Genomic DNA, 19,392 nt, shown 5'->3' on the forward strand with positions numbered 1-19,392 from the left:
CAGTCAAAATACCTATCATCTTAGTTTCAGGACCATTGTTCAACAGCATTGGCTACTGTACTTCATAATTCATAAAAAAATTTCAGTAAACTTGTACTCTGCAGCAGAAATAATATCACTTCTCTAGGTGTGTCCTGGCATTCCACTATTTCACATAGTCCGAAATAAAAGTGCAATGTTTTAGGTACTCTTTCCTCTGATGTTGCTGGGAAGTTGTGGTTTTTATAGCTGTTCTAGTAATCTTTGTACTGCAGCAAAAGCAAAAAGCAAGTTGATGTTTCATTTAATTTCCATTTGAAGGGAAGGGATCCAGTAGTGACAAGAGGGCAACACTGCTGCAGGCAAGAAGGCTTTCTGAGAGAAGTCTTGGCTCAGAGGACAGCTATCCAGCATCCAATTTCAAAACAATCTCTCTGACCCTTGGCACCTTCTTTAAACAGGTACTGGATTCTTTTTATTTCTATTTTCCTTAGACATTTTTCATCTACATAATGTGAATTGTGTTGGGAAAAGTTATCAATTAGATTTGTGTGGGGACAGAGGATAACTACTCTCAAGTACACAGTAATGCACCTCAGGGACATGGTTCACTCACAAAGCTTTTCTCAGTGTTACGGAGTATTGTTATGAAGGTACTGATTTTTGTCTTTCTCCTGGTAGGAAGGAGACAGGCTCAGTGATGAAGATCTCTTCAAATTTTTAGCTGATTTCAAAAGATCATCTTCCTTGCAAAGACGAGTTAAGACTTTACCAGGTGTGTAGTTAATTGTGGATGGAAAGGTTATGTGTATTTTTCTACCCTAAATTGTTCTGTAAATTCCAACCCCAAAAGATAGTTAACTTGAGTTTAAAGCCAAGTGTGTGCCATTGTGCAACTTCCTGGTTTCTCAGTGTCAACCTGAACATAGATGCTTTTGAATTTTTTTTTCTCTATGAATTAGTATGGAGAGTTATATGTAGCTTGATATTCTAAAATTATTTGCTTTCCTTGCTAATTTACAGTGGATCTACTGGATGTCTTCTGTTATTGTTCAAACTGTTTAAAGGGAGTACTTTAAAGCAAATTTCTAAGATCCTTACCATTTCCCTTCAATGGTTTGAAATGGCTCATATTTTGTAGAGACAGATTAAACTGTGTATACCGTTCATCTTAGTTTGGTATTTGGGTCAGTGTTAGTTAGCAAAGTAGAGAGGCAGAGACAGTGTTTGGCTACCTGACCAGTTTAATTTTCCATCTTATATAAATTACAGCTCAAGCACTTCTGTGTCACAGAGGAACTTTAAAAAATATGAACTGAGGGCAAAGCTGTTTTTCCTTTCTAACTGATTGCCAGAAATGACAAGTCTGAGCTCCACAAACGGTTTTCAGTTATCACAGCACAGAATTTAAACAGACAGTCTGTTTATACTTGGGTAAATGTTATCAGTATTAACTGTTTAACTGCTCATTACTGCATGCCTGGCTTTCCTCGTGGGTGGTGTCTGCTTTGGCAGAGATTAATCAGAGCAGAATCTGAAAGGAGCGGCTAGAGTGAGAGAGAACTGTATTAGACAGCGGCCCTTTTATCTTTTATCTGTCTTCCAGACAAATGTTGTATTATTTGTGTGTGAAAGAACATCATCCCAGCATATAATATTCCTTCCTTTTTTCTATTTATTTCAAATAATACAGGGTAGACATAAAAAGCCGTGTTTTGTCCTGATGTAAAGGGATGTAGGCTACTTCCTCTGTGTCTTTCTACACCTATGCTTTCCTTCTCATGCAGCCCAAGATCCAGTTCTTATTTCTGCACTGTTGCTATGTAACCTCGTATATTGTTTTCATCTTTCTTTTACTATACATTGATTATTTTTTATATTTTTGCTGAGATTTTTGTGATTTAATTTTAAAGGAACACTTAAACTGGAGATTTCCCCAGCTCCAGAAAACCTTAGTTATTGTCTGACACCGGAACTACTGCCAGTGAAGCCATTTCCAGAAAACCGTAATCGTCCCCACAGAGAGATTTTGGAATTCCCGATTAGAGAAGTGTATGTTCCCCATACTATTTATAGGTAAGAAAGAATGTATGTTTTTTAAAATTTCTTAAGATCTATTTTAAAAAATGATTGTGACAGATATTTTTTTCAAAATAGAAACTAAAAATTTATATAAAAAGGAAAGACTATGCATTAGACTGACAGTTTGATCATATTAGCCATTTCAAGATAAAATACTTGCAGGATATTCCATAATTAATTCCATTAATCTAAATGTGTTGTCCTTTGAAAATTTTTCTCTTTTTCTCTTTTTCTCTCTTTATCTCTCTTTCTCTCTTTGAGTCTGAGGTTAAACTAATTTATGCAAAGTAACTCTGAATTTGAATATAGCCAGATATGAAGTATTTCATGTTATTTTATTCCCTTTCCTCTAATCTGAAAAGTAGAATCATCCTATCTTATTTAAGCAATTTGCTAGCATTTAGTCATAACTGAGTGTTGTGGCCTCATAGTGTGATGCAGCTGATTTAATGTTTCCTAATTTTTGACTGTAAGTCTGAAAACCATTGCTGTGCATGCAGACATTAAAAGAATGAAAAATTAATAAAATAAGTACCTGTTTTCTGTCAACATTACCATGAATATAGAAGAAGATTATGTATAGAAATATACTTGAGTACCAAATAAAGAAAACCTGTAAAAATACAAACTGGCATAACAATATCTATGCAAATGCCCAGACAAATACTAGTGAAAAACCTATCTTCAGTTTTTCTCCTGAATCTTTAGAAGAAATGCAAAAGTTGTGTTTACTTCTTTGTTGGAGTTTTTTTGCCAAAGTAAGGTATTTCAGAGGAAAAAAATCTTTTTTTTTCATAATAGCTTTTTCCTTTGTGATAGGAAAAGTCTTCTGTTAAAGTCTTTGAACTCAGCTCTTGCTAGCTTTTTTTACTGTGTAATGCCATTATTTTAAATTATACTATTTCTGATTTATGCTAGAGAGATCTGCCAGCCCACTGTCTTTGTGCTCTGTGAAATTGAGCACTTATTTTTGTTGTGTACTTATATTTCTTTAATAAAAATACTTCCCTGAAAATGTCAAAACATTCCACAATTTATTTCTTTCATACCCTTCTACTTTTAATAGGAAAAATCATATAATTTAAAGGTTGTTTGTCATTTTATTTTCTCATTAAGTATAAATGAAAATTATGCTGTTTACTGCCACTATGAAATGTTGGTGCTGAGGAAGAGGGATTTGTCACATCACTTCAGCAGTAACTCAACTTAACCAGGCACAGGAAGTCCTCTCTTTGATGGGGAAGTGGCTAAAACTTAGGGGATTTTTAGAAAAAGGAGAAAAAAACACTCTCCTTTGCTGTTTTTTTTCATTTAATTGCAAATCACTTAGTGCTGGGCTCAGACTTGCTATAGTCTGCAGTGTGAGCTGGAGGCCTTCTGCTTTGGTGGTTGTCATTCTACCCCATTCTTCACTAGTTTTGGGTGAGGAAGACTATTGGTGTATAATGGTCTCTCATTCCTGTTACTGCTGCCACAGCATTATCTACTCTTTTGTGCCTCTCTGCCCATGGAATCCAGAGACACCATGGTAGCCCTATGAGTCTTCTACAGGCCCATTGGTCATCTCTTCAGGTGATTCAAAATTTTAGCAGCATGAGAAAAATCATTCAGATGCTTATCCAGATTATCCATAGTAAGATACTGAATATATGACACATACCCACCCTCTTGAACGTGACAAATTGAAGTTCTGTCATTGTACCGGTTTTCTAATCAATGGCTGACTAGAACAGGTTTCCATATCTGATTAAGTATTTGTGATTTGCATTTTAACTTTCAATTTTATTTTTTTTTCTCAAAATTCCTTACCAAAATTCTAGAGGAATCAGCAAGTACTGAAAATTGTGACTAATGGATGTATCAATTTTTGTTTCTATTACCATAAGTTTTAAATGTCAGTGTTAACCCATCCATCATTGCTCACCTGCAGGACATTTCTGGTTTGTATCAATAGAGACTATTTGCACAGATGTTATCTTTTGCTATTGCATGGAATTCTTGTCACAGTCATCAGGGAACATGCCTAGTATTAATTAGAAGTTTGAGATGCACTTGTTGATATCTCACATGAGCTGTAATCTAACAAGGGGAAGGATTTTGCTGTGTCACACATATGCACAAGCAATGTTTACAAATAGGAATTTTCCATGAGAAGGGCCACAGACTTGAAACTCTGAATAGATTTTTATTTTGGTAGAAGATAGGTCTGCATTGCTTTGCCTATGGGAAGTGATCAAATCTCTGCTAAGTCCCATGGAAGTATAGGAAGGTCAGCAAATTTGAATGAGAATTGCTGCATGGTGTCTTGTGCAAGGCTAGGTGGGCCCTTAGCTTTCTCTGCAAGTAAGTGATTCTGAAATAGCCTCTTATCATGCCTCTGCTGGGTCAGTCGCCAACCGAGAGAAGCTGTGTGGATCTGTGTCTCAACCAGGACTCTGCTGGCCTTTGGGACTCTGTTCTCAGTGATGTTGAATAGTCTGCCACTTTTGTAGACTCATGCTGATCCCTGAATAGGTCTTTTGCCTTTTAAGCAAATCTGACTGTATCTGGAGGTAGAGTTCTGCACTTTCTGTATGGGGAGTGAGGGGAGAAATTTAATCACATTGAACAAAAGTAATTTCTGTGGCATGTTGTTTGAATATTTCTGCTCAGCAAAGAACCTCAAGGGAAAAACAATGCCTCCTGAAGGTCACCACATCCTTATGGGTATCGTAGTTGTCCTATTATTTAAAAGACAGCAGTTTTTGCTACCACAGTGCCCCTGCTAACTGCCATGTGAAATGTTCCTTGTCTTGGCTTCCTCTCAGGCTTTTGGAGTTTATGGATGCTGGCAGGAAGTAGCACTTAGGCAGTGGTCAGCAGTAGGTCTACAATTCATACTTGTGTCAGGGAACCTCTTTTGATCATCTCCTCACCTTCCTGCCAATCAGCCATCACTTTCATCTCTTCAAGATATCCAGAGTCAGCGTTTGCTTCTATTCTTCCTCAGTGCTGATGGGTCTAATACACATGTAAGCAAAATCCTTAAAACTGCTTGAGCATAAATGGCACAAGCTTTAGCTTTTCAGTGGAGTACTTACTGGAATAATGCTTCCTTGGTTATGTAGTCAGCAGAGAGCTCTCTGTGTTTTTGCATATCTTTAATCTCAAGCCACATCTAAAGGTAAAATCCAGTGCTCAGGTACATTATATGGATTTGTGACATCTTGTCCTAGGCTGCAGATTAATGAAGCAATACCTGGATTATTCAGGCTCCCCTACATGTATTTCTTCAACTCTGGCAGATGTAATGTTGACAATATCCTTCATTTAATATGTCATTCCCCCAAGTATAATTCAGTGGAGGTTACCAATATATTTCTCTCTTTCACTTAGCTTCCCTTAACATCATCTTGGAGAAAGCTTGGCAAAGCAGAAATTGCATTTAAGATGGTAAAGAAGAAAGTGCATTAGTGTGACAGGCAGGAGTACCACACTGAAGGAAGGGAAAGGCAAGTTACATGCTAGGTTTTTTTTGCTAGGCCATGCAATGGCCCATATGGGGTATGTTGGTTAAAGAAAAGTAGCTTGGACTGAGTAGTATCTGTTGTGACACATTGCAATAAGGAGAATCAACCACAGTTTTCCAGGTCTTGGGATAAAATAAATGAAAAATGTACTGTCTGACTTCAGGGCAATATTCGCCAAAGCTACTCAGCATTGTCAGCTGAGAATGGTGCTGAGGAGATGTTTGGGTAAGGACAGGGCAATTCTGTGTGCAGCTTCTAATTTTCACAAAGAGATAACAAGAAAACCCATGAGAAGTCCTCACTGTTTCTCACTGAAAGCCAGTGTGCTTTCATCAACACTAGTCTTACTCCTTACACTCAGAGGACAAACAGTGAAAAGCCTATACCAAACTGGAAAAACATGACACTAAATAAACATAATCTATATCTAATTCCAGAATGCGTAAGTAATCTAGGCTTACCTGAAGTCCCATATTTGTCATAAACTTCATTGAAGAAAAATCTTTCTATTAACATTTTGACTCTTCTACTAGAATTGTTGGGTTTTGAACTTGGAAGACTATCTGTGCTGCCAAATTCCCCACAGAAATTTGAAGTGTAGTGATGTATTCAGTGATGTACAGAAGCTAGTAAACAACAAAGTATGCTGTATTTCAAAGCATTACTAAAAAAAAGGCAGTTTGTGGAATTATGGTTCAAAATTACTTATTTGTATTTACTCAGGTTCATTGATACTGCTTTTTTATTTGTATAATCTAGATATATATACCTCTTTTTTTTTGCTATAAGCTACAAATTTATGAACTTCGGTTATTGTTTTCCTTGTTTTTATCACCTCTGAGTGATTCCTTCCCCTTCCAAAATCTGATTATTCACATCTCAGAAAGGAGCTGCTTTCTTGAGAGATTCCTACTTTTCATTACATGAAGCAAAGACAATAGTTCATTTTTAACAGGCAATTACATATTAAAAAATTAAAAAAAAGAGAGGGAGAGAGGAAGACTGCCTTCTCAAAGACATAGCTTACTGCATAAGAAATCTTAAACATAGAATATTCTATATGTCATACCAAGAACTCAGCTTTTTCTTTTGAAATGGAATTCTGTTAAATCTCTCACTATGTAGCTGAAATTGAAAGACAGGGAGAGAAGTCAGCAAGATGCTAGTTTGTGCACTTAATTTTCAAACAGGAATGCCTGCCATTTACCCATTCTATTCTTCCTTGTCTTTCTTTCAGAAATCTCCTCTATGTTTACCCTCAGAGGCTGAATTTTGCTAACCGACTGGCTTCTGCAAGAAACATTACCATCAAGATACAGTTTATGTGTGGCGAAGATCCTTCCTGTGCAATGCCGGTAATAAGTGCTGACATTTCTTAGCAGACTTTTGTTTACATGCGTTCCTGAGGAACCTCTGAAGAGACGAATCATCATTCACCACAGTTTCTGTTGGGGCCCTAGGAAGCCTAACATCAGAGAGCTTATTTGTGAAGCTTTCCCTTCTGATCAGTAAGCAGGGCTGTACTCCTTACCCACAACAAGAAAAACTTGTCATTCTAGAGGAACCAGAGGCATATGACTCTTTCTAAGATAAGTCTTCTTACCTCTTGACATCGTATTGCTTCAGTATTCTGTTGGAAACTCTAACGGTAAATTCACAGAGCTTCGGAGAACTTTTAAGAATGGTGTAGTCTGTTTTCCAGGGTATCTCTTCTGTATGCCCTACGTGTCAGGAGTTACACCAGAAGGTAGAGGTTAGGATCCTTATTGCCTGAACTTGAATAGGTGCACAATCATGCAGTGTAAGTAGAGTTTTCCATGTTTGAAATGCACTGTGTATTAGGGCATAGGTGTACACTACTAGCAGAGTGGGCAGTACTGTCTATGTTCAGCTTATGCAACATTTCTTATTGTAACATCCTCTATTCAACTTTACCAAGCTGCAGATCTTCAGTTTAAAGTTTTTTAACCCAGATGTCTCTTCAGCCTGAATTTTTTGGGAAATTTTCTGACAGTGTTGTTGGCTATTTGAAAATGACGTTAAGAAAAAAGTCGTCTGTGATTTTATGTGTTAGAGAAGGAAAAAATGAGTGGAAATATTACTCTGAGGAGACTTTAGTCCAACAGTTTGTTGGACCAAGGACTGTTACCCAAACAACCTTTATCAGTGTGCTGAGGTTGCACAGTGGATATTTCACAGCCTTACTCCACATGACCTGTGGAACTGAAATCAGTGTTTTCCTAAGCCACATTTGTTCCAGAGATGGAGCTGTGCCTTTTGAATGTCACACCTTTTTACACAATACTGCACTATTAGTTTCCTTAGACTCTGCCCATGCTATGATTAGGGTTTTAACAAATGCTTGGGACAAACACAGTTCATCTGGCTTCCCTCTCCACTGTGAGCTTCATCTCAATACATATGGATTTGCACTGTACAGAGATTCTTGTCTAAGCTCATGTCTCAAGGCTCCCTTTAAAGTTACTGGGTTCCAGGACCTGACCATGGGCCTGAGTCTGAAATGAGGGAAGCAAATGTAGCATCAGAAATGCCTATTTCTCCTTATTGATTTTAAAGGAACTTTAGACCCCTAAGGTAAGATGAGATGTATCTCGCCCTAAATAAACAGGCTACAACTGAAAAACGAAACTTTAAAAAATTTTAATACTTAGTTAAGGGCAGTGTGACAATGTATAAGTGACTTACCATAACTTTTTTTCTACAGTTCCTAACTTTTTAGTGCATGATTGTGTTGGGGAGCCCAGCTGGTTCTGGGCTCTCAGTAAGCTGAAATACTGCAGATGGAACTTCTTACACCTGGCAGAGGGTTAACCAGGGACAGTGGGGACTGTGACACAGTGGGTTTCCTGTTAGAATGTCAGCTATTGTGTTAGGACATGTGGCTGTGTATCCAATCATAAGTTGTTATGAAGTGGTAAACCAATGCTGTGTGTACATGTGTCACCCCAGAACTGTATAAAGGTAGTTGCACTGTTGCAATAAAAAAAGCAGCTGGTATCCTGAAACCCATGTCACTTCCCGCTTCGACCTGCGACATGACTGGAGAATGATGTGAGGGAATTGATGACTCTGAAGATAACTACTCCATTTTCCTGATGTTTTACCCTGAATGGTGTGTGAGGAAGGTGCTTGGCAATAAGACATTTGTGCTAGTGATCTAAGATAGAATTGAGGAATCATTTTAAGTCTTCAGATACTATCTTAAAATTTATAGAAGATGATCGTGATTAAATGCTTTAGTTCTGATTGCTGTTACTTTCTTTTCTTCATAATGTAGGTAATTTTTGGGAAATCTTCAGGTCCAGAATTTGTCCAAGAAATATACACAGCTATCACATATCATAATAAGTAAGTGTTGTTACTATTCCTATGACTTGAGAAGTATTAATCATGATCTTTTTACATAATTGTTAGACTACATAGTTCATCAAGGAATGCTGTTACTAATCCACTTTAAACAGTTACATTTTATGTGACTTATCATATATAATTAGGTTTGCTACATGCATTTTCATAAGCAACCATTGCTTTTCTTTTTTGAAGCTTTTTAGTAGTTGAGAATATTCTTAATAAGAAGATTAATGAGCAGGAGCAGAAAGCAGCACAACTTTTAACATAATTCACTTCAGTGAATTCACAGATCTAAAAAAGCTGAAGGGACATTCTCATTCTCTTTGTCATTAATGTGAATTTGGGATTTAGGATTTGCACAGTAGTTATTCTGGAATCCAAAATTAAGATTAAATGTTTTTGAAGTACAGAGTTGGGGCAAAGCTAAAGCAGTCCAGCTGATACTGTCTATTCTCTTCCTGATTCAAAACTGTAGAGGGTTCACAGCTATATATATACATATATATATATACACACACATATACACGTATATATATATGCATGCACTTTGTTTAACTCAGCTCTGAGACTGTTATCAGGATTTATACAGTTTTCTAACTACAGCATCTAAAACCCTACTGGCAAATTTGCCTCTTTTTCCATCGCAAACTTACATTAGAAACATGCTTGCCATTTTTTTAAAACAGGTCCCCTGACTTTTACGAAGAAGTGAAAATTAAGCTGCCAGCAAAACTCACAGAGAAACATCATCTATTGTTCACATTTTATCACATCAGTTGCCAACCAAAGCAAGGAGCATCTGTGGAAACCCTCCTCGGGTACTCAGTAAGTTCCATGTGATGCATAAGTGTGTGTATGTGTGTGTGAATATCTACATCCTCGCAAACAGACTCTTTGCTTGTGAAGAATTTTGTCATTTATTCTCTTTCTGGTTATGGAAATACCTCAAAGCAAATGGAAGGTCTTAGTGTGAATTCCTAGAAACTGGATGCAACCTGAGTTAGTTTGTATCCTCATCGTGTAATTTTACAGTGTTAAATGTCTTTGAACTTAATGAATTCACCTGATTCAGCTGAAACATCTACTGAAACATTTGCAACAATCCTTTCAAATTGACTTTATTTTATGGACAGTTATAGTCCCACCAATGTCAGTGTGATTATTAAGAAATAAATTATTTTGTAGTTCAGGAGCGAGACTTGACATAGGTGAGGACCTAATTTTCAAGTTTCTTCTCACCTAAATACAAAATGCTTTTTCCTGTGATATTTAAATGCACAGCCTCTTTCAGACTTGAATAAGACAAAAATGAAATGCATCCAAATATGAATGCAGTGTTATGATAAGTCAGTCTGGCTTTAATCCTCATGGTGACCACACTGAAGATGTTCATTATGATAAGGAAAACTTTAACTCTGTTGCTTTGCTTCAAAACCAAGGATCAGTGTATTCAAGATACATAACTTTTTATATAAAAACATGAACTCTACTAAATCCTTCTGGTAGGATTTATTAGAAAAATATATGTCACACATGAGAAGCTCTGTGTTTGTTTTTTTCAAAAGAGATGGTTTGTAAAGCAGCCTTTAACATTTTTGCACAGTAGCTATCAGTGAATTTAAAATACAAAGAAATTACTGTGGAATACGTTATAGCAGTGAAGCTTGGGTCAATATCTCATTTGTTGTTTTGTTGACTGTACCTAACAAATTAGATAAATAGCTCTAATCATATATCATCCTGAATACTGCTGTGTTTTCTCTTCATTTGTTTCAGTGGCTGCCAATTCTATTAAATGATCGTCTTCAAACTGGACATTATAGTCTTCCTGTTGCATTGGATAAGCTGCCTTTACACTATTCGATTCACTCTCCTGAGGTAACAAACAAAATTATTAAAAGATAATATTTTCCTAATGTAAGTGTTTTACAAACTAACATTGCTGTCTGCTTGTAGGCAATGCCTCCTTTTTGTCCTTTAAAAGGAGAAAGGTCTGGAGAAAAATGTTGTTGTTATTATTGTCACTGGTGTTATTATTTTGTATTGTTATATTGTTTTTTTAAAAGTTAGTTATTCAAGCAAATTCTTGTAAATTGTCTAATCAGGGATACATTTGTTTAGAGAGTGTCAAGTCAATAATTTGATTTCTTCCATATGACCATTATTTGCTTGGGTTTTTTTGTGGCTATGTGGGAGAGGGAGTCAGGTGCTGCTACTGGAGGAGAAAACTGTGACCTCTGGATAAACACAACAAGTAGGAAACTGTCCAGGGTGTTTAAACTGCACCACATCACCATGGAGTACCTTTGGCAGTGCATTAGCTGGAAAATTTTAGCCTTAACAACATCCCATCAGAAGATGTATATTCACACAGTCTGTGCTAGGCATCCCACTAAAATTCTCCAAATTTCCCTGATCAGTACATCAACTTCTCTCCAACTACTATATGAGAACAAGGAGATGCCTAGCTGTGGACCTCTGTGTGGCGCTGAATTTGGATATCTAAAATGAAGTGAATAGACGTGTAATCCATGTTTTGTTAAAAGGAAGATGTCTCCCATATTTCTTTTCCATCACAGAAAATGCCATCTCAGACACCACCTATTAAGTGGGTTGAAGGACACAAAGGTGTTTTCATTGTTGAAGTGCAAGCTGTTTCATCTGTTCATACTCAGGTAATCCATCAGAAGCTGTAGTTTCATTCAAAGAAAATTCAAACATCCTAGGCCAACGTAGCAGATTTATGAAATGAAGATGTTTAAGCTCCCACAAGTTTAAAAAAAAAACTTAAGAGCTTTGGAAGTAACATGATATTCTTGATGAATTAAATCCTTTGGTGAAATGGAAGGGATACTAAGCAAGTTTAGAGATGACACAAAACTGGGAGGAGCTGTTGACTCCCTCGAAGGCAGGGAAGCCCTGCAGAGAGACCTTGGCAAAGCAGAGGATGGACAATCACCAACCATACGAAGTTAAATAGGGGAAAGTGCTGGATTCTGCACCTGGGATGAGGCAACCCTGAATGTACATACAGACTAGGGAATGAGATGCTGGAAAGCAGTGTCATGGAAAGGGACCTGAGGGGCCTGGTCGATGCCAAGTTGAACCCGAGTCAGCAGTGCCCTGGCAGCCAGGAGGGCCAACTGTGTCCTGGGGGGCATCAGGCAAAGCACCACCAGCCGGTCAAGGGGGGGGATTGTCCTGCTCTGCTCTGCACCGGGGCAGCCTCACCTTGAATATTGTGGGCAGTTTTGGGTGCTACAATGAAAGAATGATATTGAGCTACTAGAGAGTATCCAAAGGAGGGCATTGAAGATGGTGAAGGGCCTTGAGGGGAAGTCGTATGAGGACCAGTGGAGGTCACTTGGTCTGTTCAACATGGAGAAGAGAAGACTGAGGGGAGACCTTGTTGAAGTCTACAACTTCCTTGTGAGGGGAACAGGAGGGGTAGGCAGTGATCTCTTCTCTGTGGTGACCAGTGACAGGATGCCAGGGAATGGCCCGAAGTTGTGTCAGGGAAGCTCTAGATTGGATAACAGGAAGAGGTTCTTTACCCAGAGGGTGGTTGGGCACTAGAACAAGCTCCCCAGAGACATGGTCACAGCACCAAGCCTGACAGAGTTCAAGAAGTGTTTGGATGATACTCGCAAGCACATGGTGTGATTCTTGGGAATGGTCCTATGCAGGGCTAAAGGTTGGACTCAATAATCCTTATGGGTCCCTTCCAACTCAGCATGTTCTGTGATTTCATGAAATCTATTGATAGAAGTGAATAAATGAGCACTCTCAGTAGCAAGTCACACCAGCAATAGGGGATCCTGGTGTCCTCTCAGCTCAACAGGAGTCTGCTTAAGACACTGGCAGGGCACAGTTCCAGTTTCTTCAGTCTGTATCTTCTATTTTGCAAGGCTAGTTCAGACACTGTGTTCACATCTCCAGAGACATAGGACCTCCCTGACTCCATGGACAGGTTATACACTGCCAGGATGCATTAGAGAGCTCACTTGTCAAAACCACGTGGTGTGGGAACACAAGCTTAGTTCTGGATGAGAACTCAATGATTCTAGTCATTCAAATGCGAGAGGACATTGGATCTTTGCCCATCTTATTGAAATACTGGTTTGAGGCAGAGCAGCCTTATTTTATTTCTACTGCTTTTCAGTGTCTCTTACCCATCATGATATTCTAGTTAATCCCAATAGCTGTGTCCTATCAGCTGGAGCCTTGTGTTTGATGCAGGTCCATCACCTCTTTGCAGCATGCTTTTTAAATATAAGTAGGGCATACTCACAGAGCACATAAATTCTATGCAGGGGGAACTTAGATGTGAGTAGCAGAGGGACTACAGATGTATGATGTGACAGAGTTTTATTAGGTAGAAGGAACAGTCTTTTCAATAAATGAAGCGATCACTTTAGTAAAGGCTTTAACTTTTCTGCCTTTAAGTTGATCTAACCACAGTCTGCAGGTGAACCAGATGAAAAGGAGCAAAGAAAAGGCTGTGACAGCTGCTTTACAAATTGATCACAAAGAGCAGCCACCACTGAAAACCAGAAGGTTGAAAAATCTTTTCTTTCATCCCATTAGATGATACAATAAGGCTTTGCTTTGCTACCAGTAGCCTGAACTGTATCAACTTTGTTAACTGTGAGTGCACTGTATTTGCAGGACAATCACCTGGAGAAGTTCTTCACTTTGTGCCATTCTCTGGAAAGTCAAGTGACATTCCCCATTCGAGTGATGGATCAGAAGATTACAGAGGCTTCACTGGAACATGAATTGAAACTCAGCATTATTTGTTTAAATTCTTCACGTCTTGAACCTCTTGTCTTGTTTTTGCATTTGGTACTAGATAAACTTTTCCAGCTGGCTGTGCAGCCCATGGTCATAGCTGGCCAGACAGGTATTTACTGACTCATGACCTTCAAGTGTCAGTGCAAGCAACCTAGAAATGTAGGGGAAGTGATTGCTGAATATCCAGGCTCAGATTTAATGTTTGGGGCGGTCCAGTGCAGAAAGAGTCTTGCTTCTCAAGACACGGTTTCACTGCACAATTTAATCAGGTTTAGCTGACTTCCTGCCTTCTCTCCTTTTCCCCTACATATAAGACTATCTTAGAGTCTGACTGGGAGATGCATTAAACTGTTGTAGTTTACTTACATGAAAATACAGGTCAGAAAGTGGTTGTGGTTCAACTTTGTATGGAATTCAGTTGTTTTGCAAGTAAAACACTAGCAAAATCATTATCCTACAGCTGACACTTGCTGTTTGCACCGTACCTTCTGTCCAAATATCTTTAGAGAGTGTTGAATGAGCACAAAAACAGAGGGTATAGTAGTACACACCGATTTTTCTGTTGCTGAGGGTACCAGTTACCTATCACATATGTTAGCTCTGGAGGGAAGGCAGGCTTGGAGACAGTGGTGCAGTTCATTTCCTGTCTTATTTTGGTAATCATTGCTTGCCATCCACTAAAACATTTGTGCAAAAGCATGCTACCATGTATTTGTCGGCTGGAGAACAGTGAGTCTTAGTATTCTTCAAGTAGGTGATTTTTAGGAAATGTGTGAAGGCTGCTAGAAATTATAATTAACTGTTAGAATCTGCTTTTATGTAGCACAGAGGGACAGAATAGCAGTGATTATGTTGAAAGTCAGTGGATCTGCTGAAAAGTATTGGCCTATGTAGACTTTGGGTCTGGTTGGGTATAGCAATTACTGTCTAGAGCTCTGTACTTTTACGGGACTGAATTGAAGCTTATACGATTAATTGTTGTTGCAAAGAATGCCCTCACTTAATTATATTATACCCTTCAGTGCTGACACTAATTTTTGCCTTTGTTTCACAGCCAACTTCTCGCAGTTTGCCTTTGAATCTGTGGTTGCAATAGTGAACAGTCTTCACAACAGCAAAGAGCTGAGCAAAGATCAGCATGGGAGGAATTGCCTCCTGGCATCTTATGTGTACTACGTATTTCGTCTGCCAGAACCTCAAAGAGAAGTGGTTAAACCAGGTATTATTGGTGCAAGGATTGCAAAAGGATTCTTTTTTCTTGATACATTCTATTCAGCATGATACTTGTAAGAGGAGGACCTAAGGAACTGACCTATAAGATAGCAGACAACTTCTCAGACCCAGGCTGCATACTGTTTAAGCACTGTGCTGTTCTGATGTATCATTTTTCTCAGAGGTAGCTCAGGAACATCACCACTGCAAAGAGCAACAAGGACTTGCCACTCATAATATCCATCTCTCAGTTGTTCATTTAAGATGCAGGGTTGAGGTGAGAAAACTCCACAGCTACAGGCAATGTTGTAGCTTAATGAAGATGAAAGCAAGAGATGTTGCCTAAACTGAAACTGTCTCTAGAGGAATTTCCTCCATAAATTAAAATTACCTTAAGATGCCAATTATATACTGACCTGTACATCGGTAAATTAAATTACTTTCTGTGCAAACTAACTTACTGCCAAGTGGTATAGGGCCAAGTTCAACCAATTTCTCCATTGTAGTAAGGTTGTCATCAGAGGGTAAAATGCTGTATGCTGGCTGGCAGTTTGAGACAGGTGATCCTTCTCCTCTTCTCAGCCCTGCTGAGGCCATACCTAGAGTGCTGTATACAGTTCTGGAGTCCCCAGTACAAGAGACACAACCATGTTGGACAGAGACCAACCAAGGGCAACAAAGGTGACAAAGGGACTGGAGTGTCTCTTCAGTGAAGAAAGGCTAAGAGAGCTGGGGCTATTCAGCCTGGAGAAGAGAATACTCAGGGAGGATCTTCAGCCTACACAGGGAGCTGAAGGGAGAGTGCAAAGAGGACAGAACGTGGCTGTTTTCAGTGGCACCGACTGACAAGATCAGAGGCAATGGGCACATACTGAAACACAGTGAACATGAGGAAGCACTTCTCACCCCTGAGGGTGTCTGAGCACTGGCACAGCTTGCCCAGAGAGGTTGCCCAAGTGTCTCATCTTGGAGATAGCAGAAAGCCATCTGAACATGGTCCTGGGCAGCTGACTCAAGGTGACCTTGCTAGAGCAGAGAGATTGGACCAGGTGGCCTTTAGAGGGCCCTTCCAACCTCAACCATTCTGTTATTCTGCTGCAGTCATTGTCCTAAAGCCTATAGAATTCATTTAATCAATTAGTATACATTAAATGGCTTACCACCAAGCAGCTGTGCTGTGGGAGCTAAAGATATGTAGGCCTTCTTCTCTTGCAAGAATTCATTTAAATCCTCCTTGAGGGACATTTAGGCTGATGTTAGGATGTACTAAAATCTCTGAGCTCGCATACACTTGGAAATTCTTTATCCTGGAAAAATAAGGTCCATAGTGAAACTGAAAACTAGATAATCATTTAGTGAGATTCCTGATGGCAATGCTCCCTGCCTCCTTGGAAACTTCGCACGTTACATGTTGAAGGTGGTATTTTGTGTTTAGGCCTGTGAATATTGTCTTAATCTACAGCAAATTAAAAAGACCTGAAGGGAAGAAAGAAATATTGTAATAGTGCTGCTGCTCAGGTAGCCCTACTAAGTTTTTGTTACTACTTGTGCAATCACCCTGTGAGCTATCAACTGGGATAATATCTGCACCTTGTCATTCAATACCTATGTAATTTGTTAATGAAGCTGTTGGTGGTGGGATTTTCAGGAGCTTTCTTCTTTCCAAAATGCTGTAACAACACAGAGCAAAACTGGCTTGAATCTCATGTTTGTCTCATATATATATCCTTTAGTCTTAATTCAAACATCTCCCTGTGGGCAGGTGCAGGCAGCAGTGCCATTTCGACAGAGTCTCGTTATTACACATTTGGACGCACTTCAGCAGTGTCTGTTGGAAGTAAACTCCTGCAGAGCCGAGTGATCAGCTGCAGCAATCCTGACATCACTGTTACACAAACTGCTACTGATGAGGAGGTCAAAAACATCATGTCATCCAAGGTAAGAGAACAAGGTCAAACATCTGGAGAGTGATATGGTCCAAAACTTAATGATCCAGATTTTGTCTTTGAGGATTTGCTTCTTGTAAATGCACCATATGTATCACCAGAAGCATTTGCCGTTTATCTGATGTGGCATGGACCCACATCCCACTGCTAAATTCTGATGTCTCTTATCAGTGGAGACAAGAGCTAGGAACTCTGTCTCTTGTTTGTGGCTGAGGGATTTGCTTTTTTGACATGCCTCACTCTCTTGTTATTCCAGACACTTAGATTCTGTTCATGTCTGCTGACCAAGTCTTCTTCCAGTTGTACAGAGTCAGTACAGCCACAGACCTTCTTTCTTTTTTTCTTCTTTTCCTTCTTCTATTTTTTTATTCACATATTTATTTTTATGTTCGGTATTAAATAGTTTCCTGTTTAAAAAAAAAAAGTAGGCAATTATATAACATCCTATAATTTTATATTGGTTATAGTACAGATGCCATGTGCATAGTTTATAACTGGTCTTTTCAAACTACTTCATTCAACCACAGAATGAAACACAAGGTTTTTCTGCTGTTCTCATCCACAATTACGTGCCACCAACAGATTGCAGGACAGGAAGGTTGATGACATCTGAGAAACAGGATTTTGCTTCCCTGTTTGGTATCTCTTGCTTGCTGGTCTGCAGCATCCCAGCTCATCTCAGAGTTTTATGATGATGGTTGTGCTCAGCTTTCTGGGGAACCAAAATCTAGAGTTCCCTGCTCAGCTGGAGCTGGGAAGCCATGCCTCTGACAAAAGCAGGATTTTTTTTGCCCTATGCAAGGATCCTGCTGTTAGCTGCAGCCCTGGCAATGCTCTACAGCAGCAGGTCTGATGAACTCTGAACCCTATCCCACCTTGCTTTTCTTTGAGTGTTACATATGTAAAATACTACTTCTCAAGCAGGTTATTTTCAGAAATATTTTTAAGTCTTTTCTCCACTGAATGACCATGTGTCTTTCTGGTTAAAGTGAATGGGTGCTTGTCCTCGGCAAATGAAACTAGAATAGCAAGATAAGCAGGCTTTGACCGTTTATTTGTTTTGTTCATATGGGCATATATATTCACCCATAGCAACTTTTAATAACATAGACTTGAATTTAATAGCCTTATGACTTTAATGTACTGTGTCCCTGGGGAGTCGGGGGGAGGGTATGGGGAAACCCCAAACCTCAAAGCTCAAGGTGTTCTTCCAAATTAACACAAAATTAAAATGTTTATATTACAGCTTTGTCACATTGATAAATGTAGCAATTTACAATTGGTTACTGCCGTAGCCAATTCACTGCCTTTTAAATTTGCATTACTTTTAATGGAAGGAAGACTCCGAGATGCTGATTAATTTACAGAGGATAAATTTACACCTTTTTAAGGGTGAATCGTGTGTTCCAAAGTACAGCAGCAGTGCTGCCATTGGACACGCGATGGCAGTGCTGGCATTTGCACCCTCCTGTGGCTGCTGCTCTTGGGGGGTCTTCAGCCTCTAGTGGGAAGGAAGACGGGGAGAAGGAAAGAAAAGAGCTGGTTAGATGAACATCTGTGCATACATAAAAAACAAAACAAAAACAAAAACAAACAAAAAACAAACAAAACCCCAAACCAACAAAAATCCCCAAAAAAACTACAAACGAAAAACAAACCGAAAAACAAACCAAAAAACAAACAACAAAAAACCCACTGCTGCTGATTTCTTCTCTATTAATGAGCTTAAGTTGCTTATTAACTTACTATTGTGTTTTTCTTTGAACTGTGTCCCCCAGCCTATGGATCACAGTTCCAGTCGGATGTCTTACTATGTTGAAGGGGCAAATGACATGTTGAGTATTTGTGCAAACCCAAGACCATCCAATAAAAAGGTAGGCTAAAAAGGAACTAATTAACAGAACACGGAGCGTCTTGCAGCAGTGGTGGCAAATGGCATTTCTAAATGAGGAGAGGGGAGAAACAGAACAAAATAACAACCAGTTTTATCAAACAAGGCATTTGTGGTGGAATGTTGAATCATTGGGTAAATATTACTCAAACTTTTCTGCTTCTGCTCCAGAGTCTTCAGATTCTTCTTCCAGGACAGATTTAGACAAGTAGCAGCCTGTTTGGATCTTACTTTGCTCTCTTTCTCAAGGTCTTAGAGCTTTCCCACTTCTGTTTAGCCTTGGATACTTGCCTTTACATGTTACAGTAAGCTCCATTCAGAAACATTTGCCACCTCTTTCTTCTGTAAAGAGTGGGGGGGGTTGTCCCTTTTTGTAGTTCTTAGAACCAAGAAATTCTATCCTATCTTGAGTATGTATTCCCAAATAGCTTTCTTACAACATAGAAGATACCATATCACATATATAATTTTTCCAGCGCTATATCTTGTGTTTGGCATTGATCAGCAGCAGTGACTTGGAATGAAGAAGCAGGGGGAAAGCCCTGAAATGAACAGTTTAGAATCTCAGTTACAGTTAACAAGCTCTCCAGTCTTACTCCTGTTTATT

The 19,392-nt window shown here is 39.0% G+C and overlaps 1 protein-coding gene across 1 annotated transcript in view; it reads left to right on the forward strand.

Moving 5' to 3' along the window:
• DOCK8 (dedicator of cytokinesis 8) overlaps positions 1–19,392 on the forward strand; it is a 75,284-nt gene that overhangs the window by 20,341 nt on the left and 35,551 nt on the right. Inside the window, exons 12-23 of the mRNA XM_050329233.1 lie at positions 301–440; positions 661–754; positions 1,893–2,055; positions 6,808–6,925; positions 8,869–8,939; positions 9,629–9,767; positions 10,719–10,820; positions 11,522–11,617; positions 13,611–13,845; positions 14,791–14,955; positions 16,711–16,886; positions 18,673–18,768. Of these exons, the coding sequence (XP_050185190.1) occupies positions 301–440; positions 661–754; positions 1,893–2,055; positions 6,808–6,925; positions 8,869–8,939; positions 9,629–9,767; positions 10,719–10,820; positions 11,522–11,617; positions 13,611–13,845; positions 14,791–14,955; positions 16,711–16,886; positions 18,673–18,768 (1,595 nt within the window). The remainder of the gene's footprint in view (positions 1–300; positions 441–660; positions 755–1,892; positions 2,056–6,807; positions 6,926–8,868; positions 8,940–9,628; positions 9,768–10,718; positions 10,821–11,521; positions 11,618–13,610; positions 13,846–14,790; positions 14,956–16,710; positions 16,887–18,672; positions 18,769–19,392) is intronic.

The sequence above is a fragment of the Myiozetetes cayanensis genome, unplaced genomic scaffold, assembly GCF_022539395.1.
Source record: "Myiozetetes cayanensis isolate MyiCay16 unplaced genomic scaffold, myiCay2020 scf4, whole genome shotgun sequence".
Taxonomy (NCBI): Eukaryota; Metazoa; Chordata; class Aves; order Passeriformes; family Tyrannidae; genus Myiozetetes; species Myiozetetes cayanensis.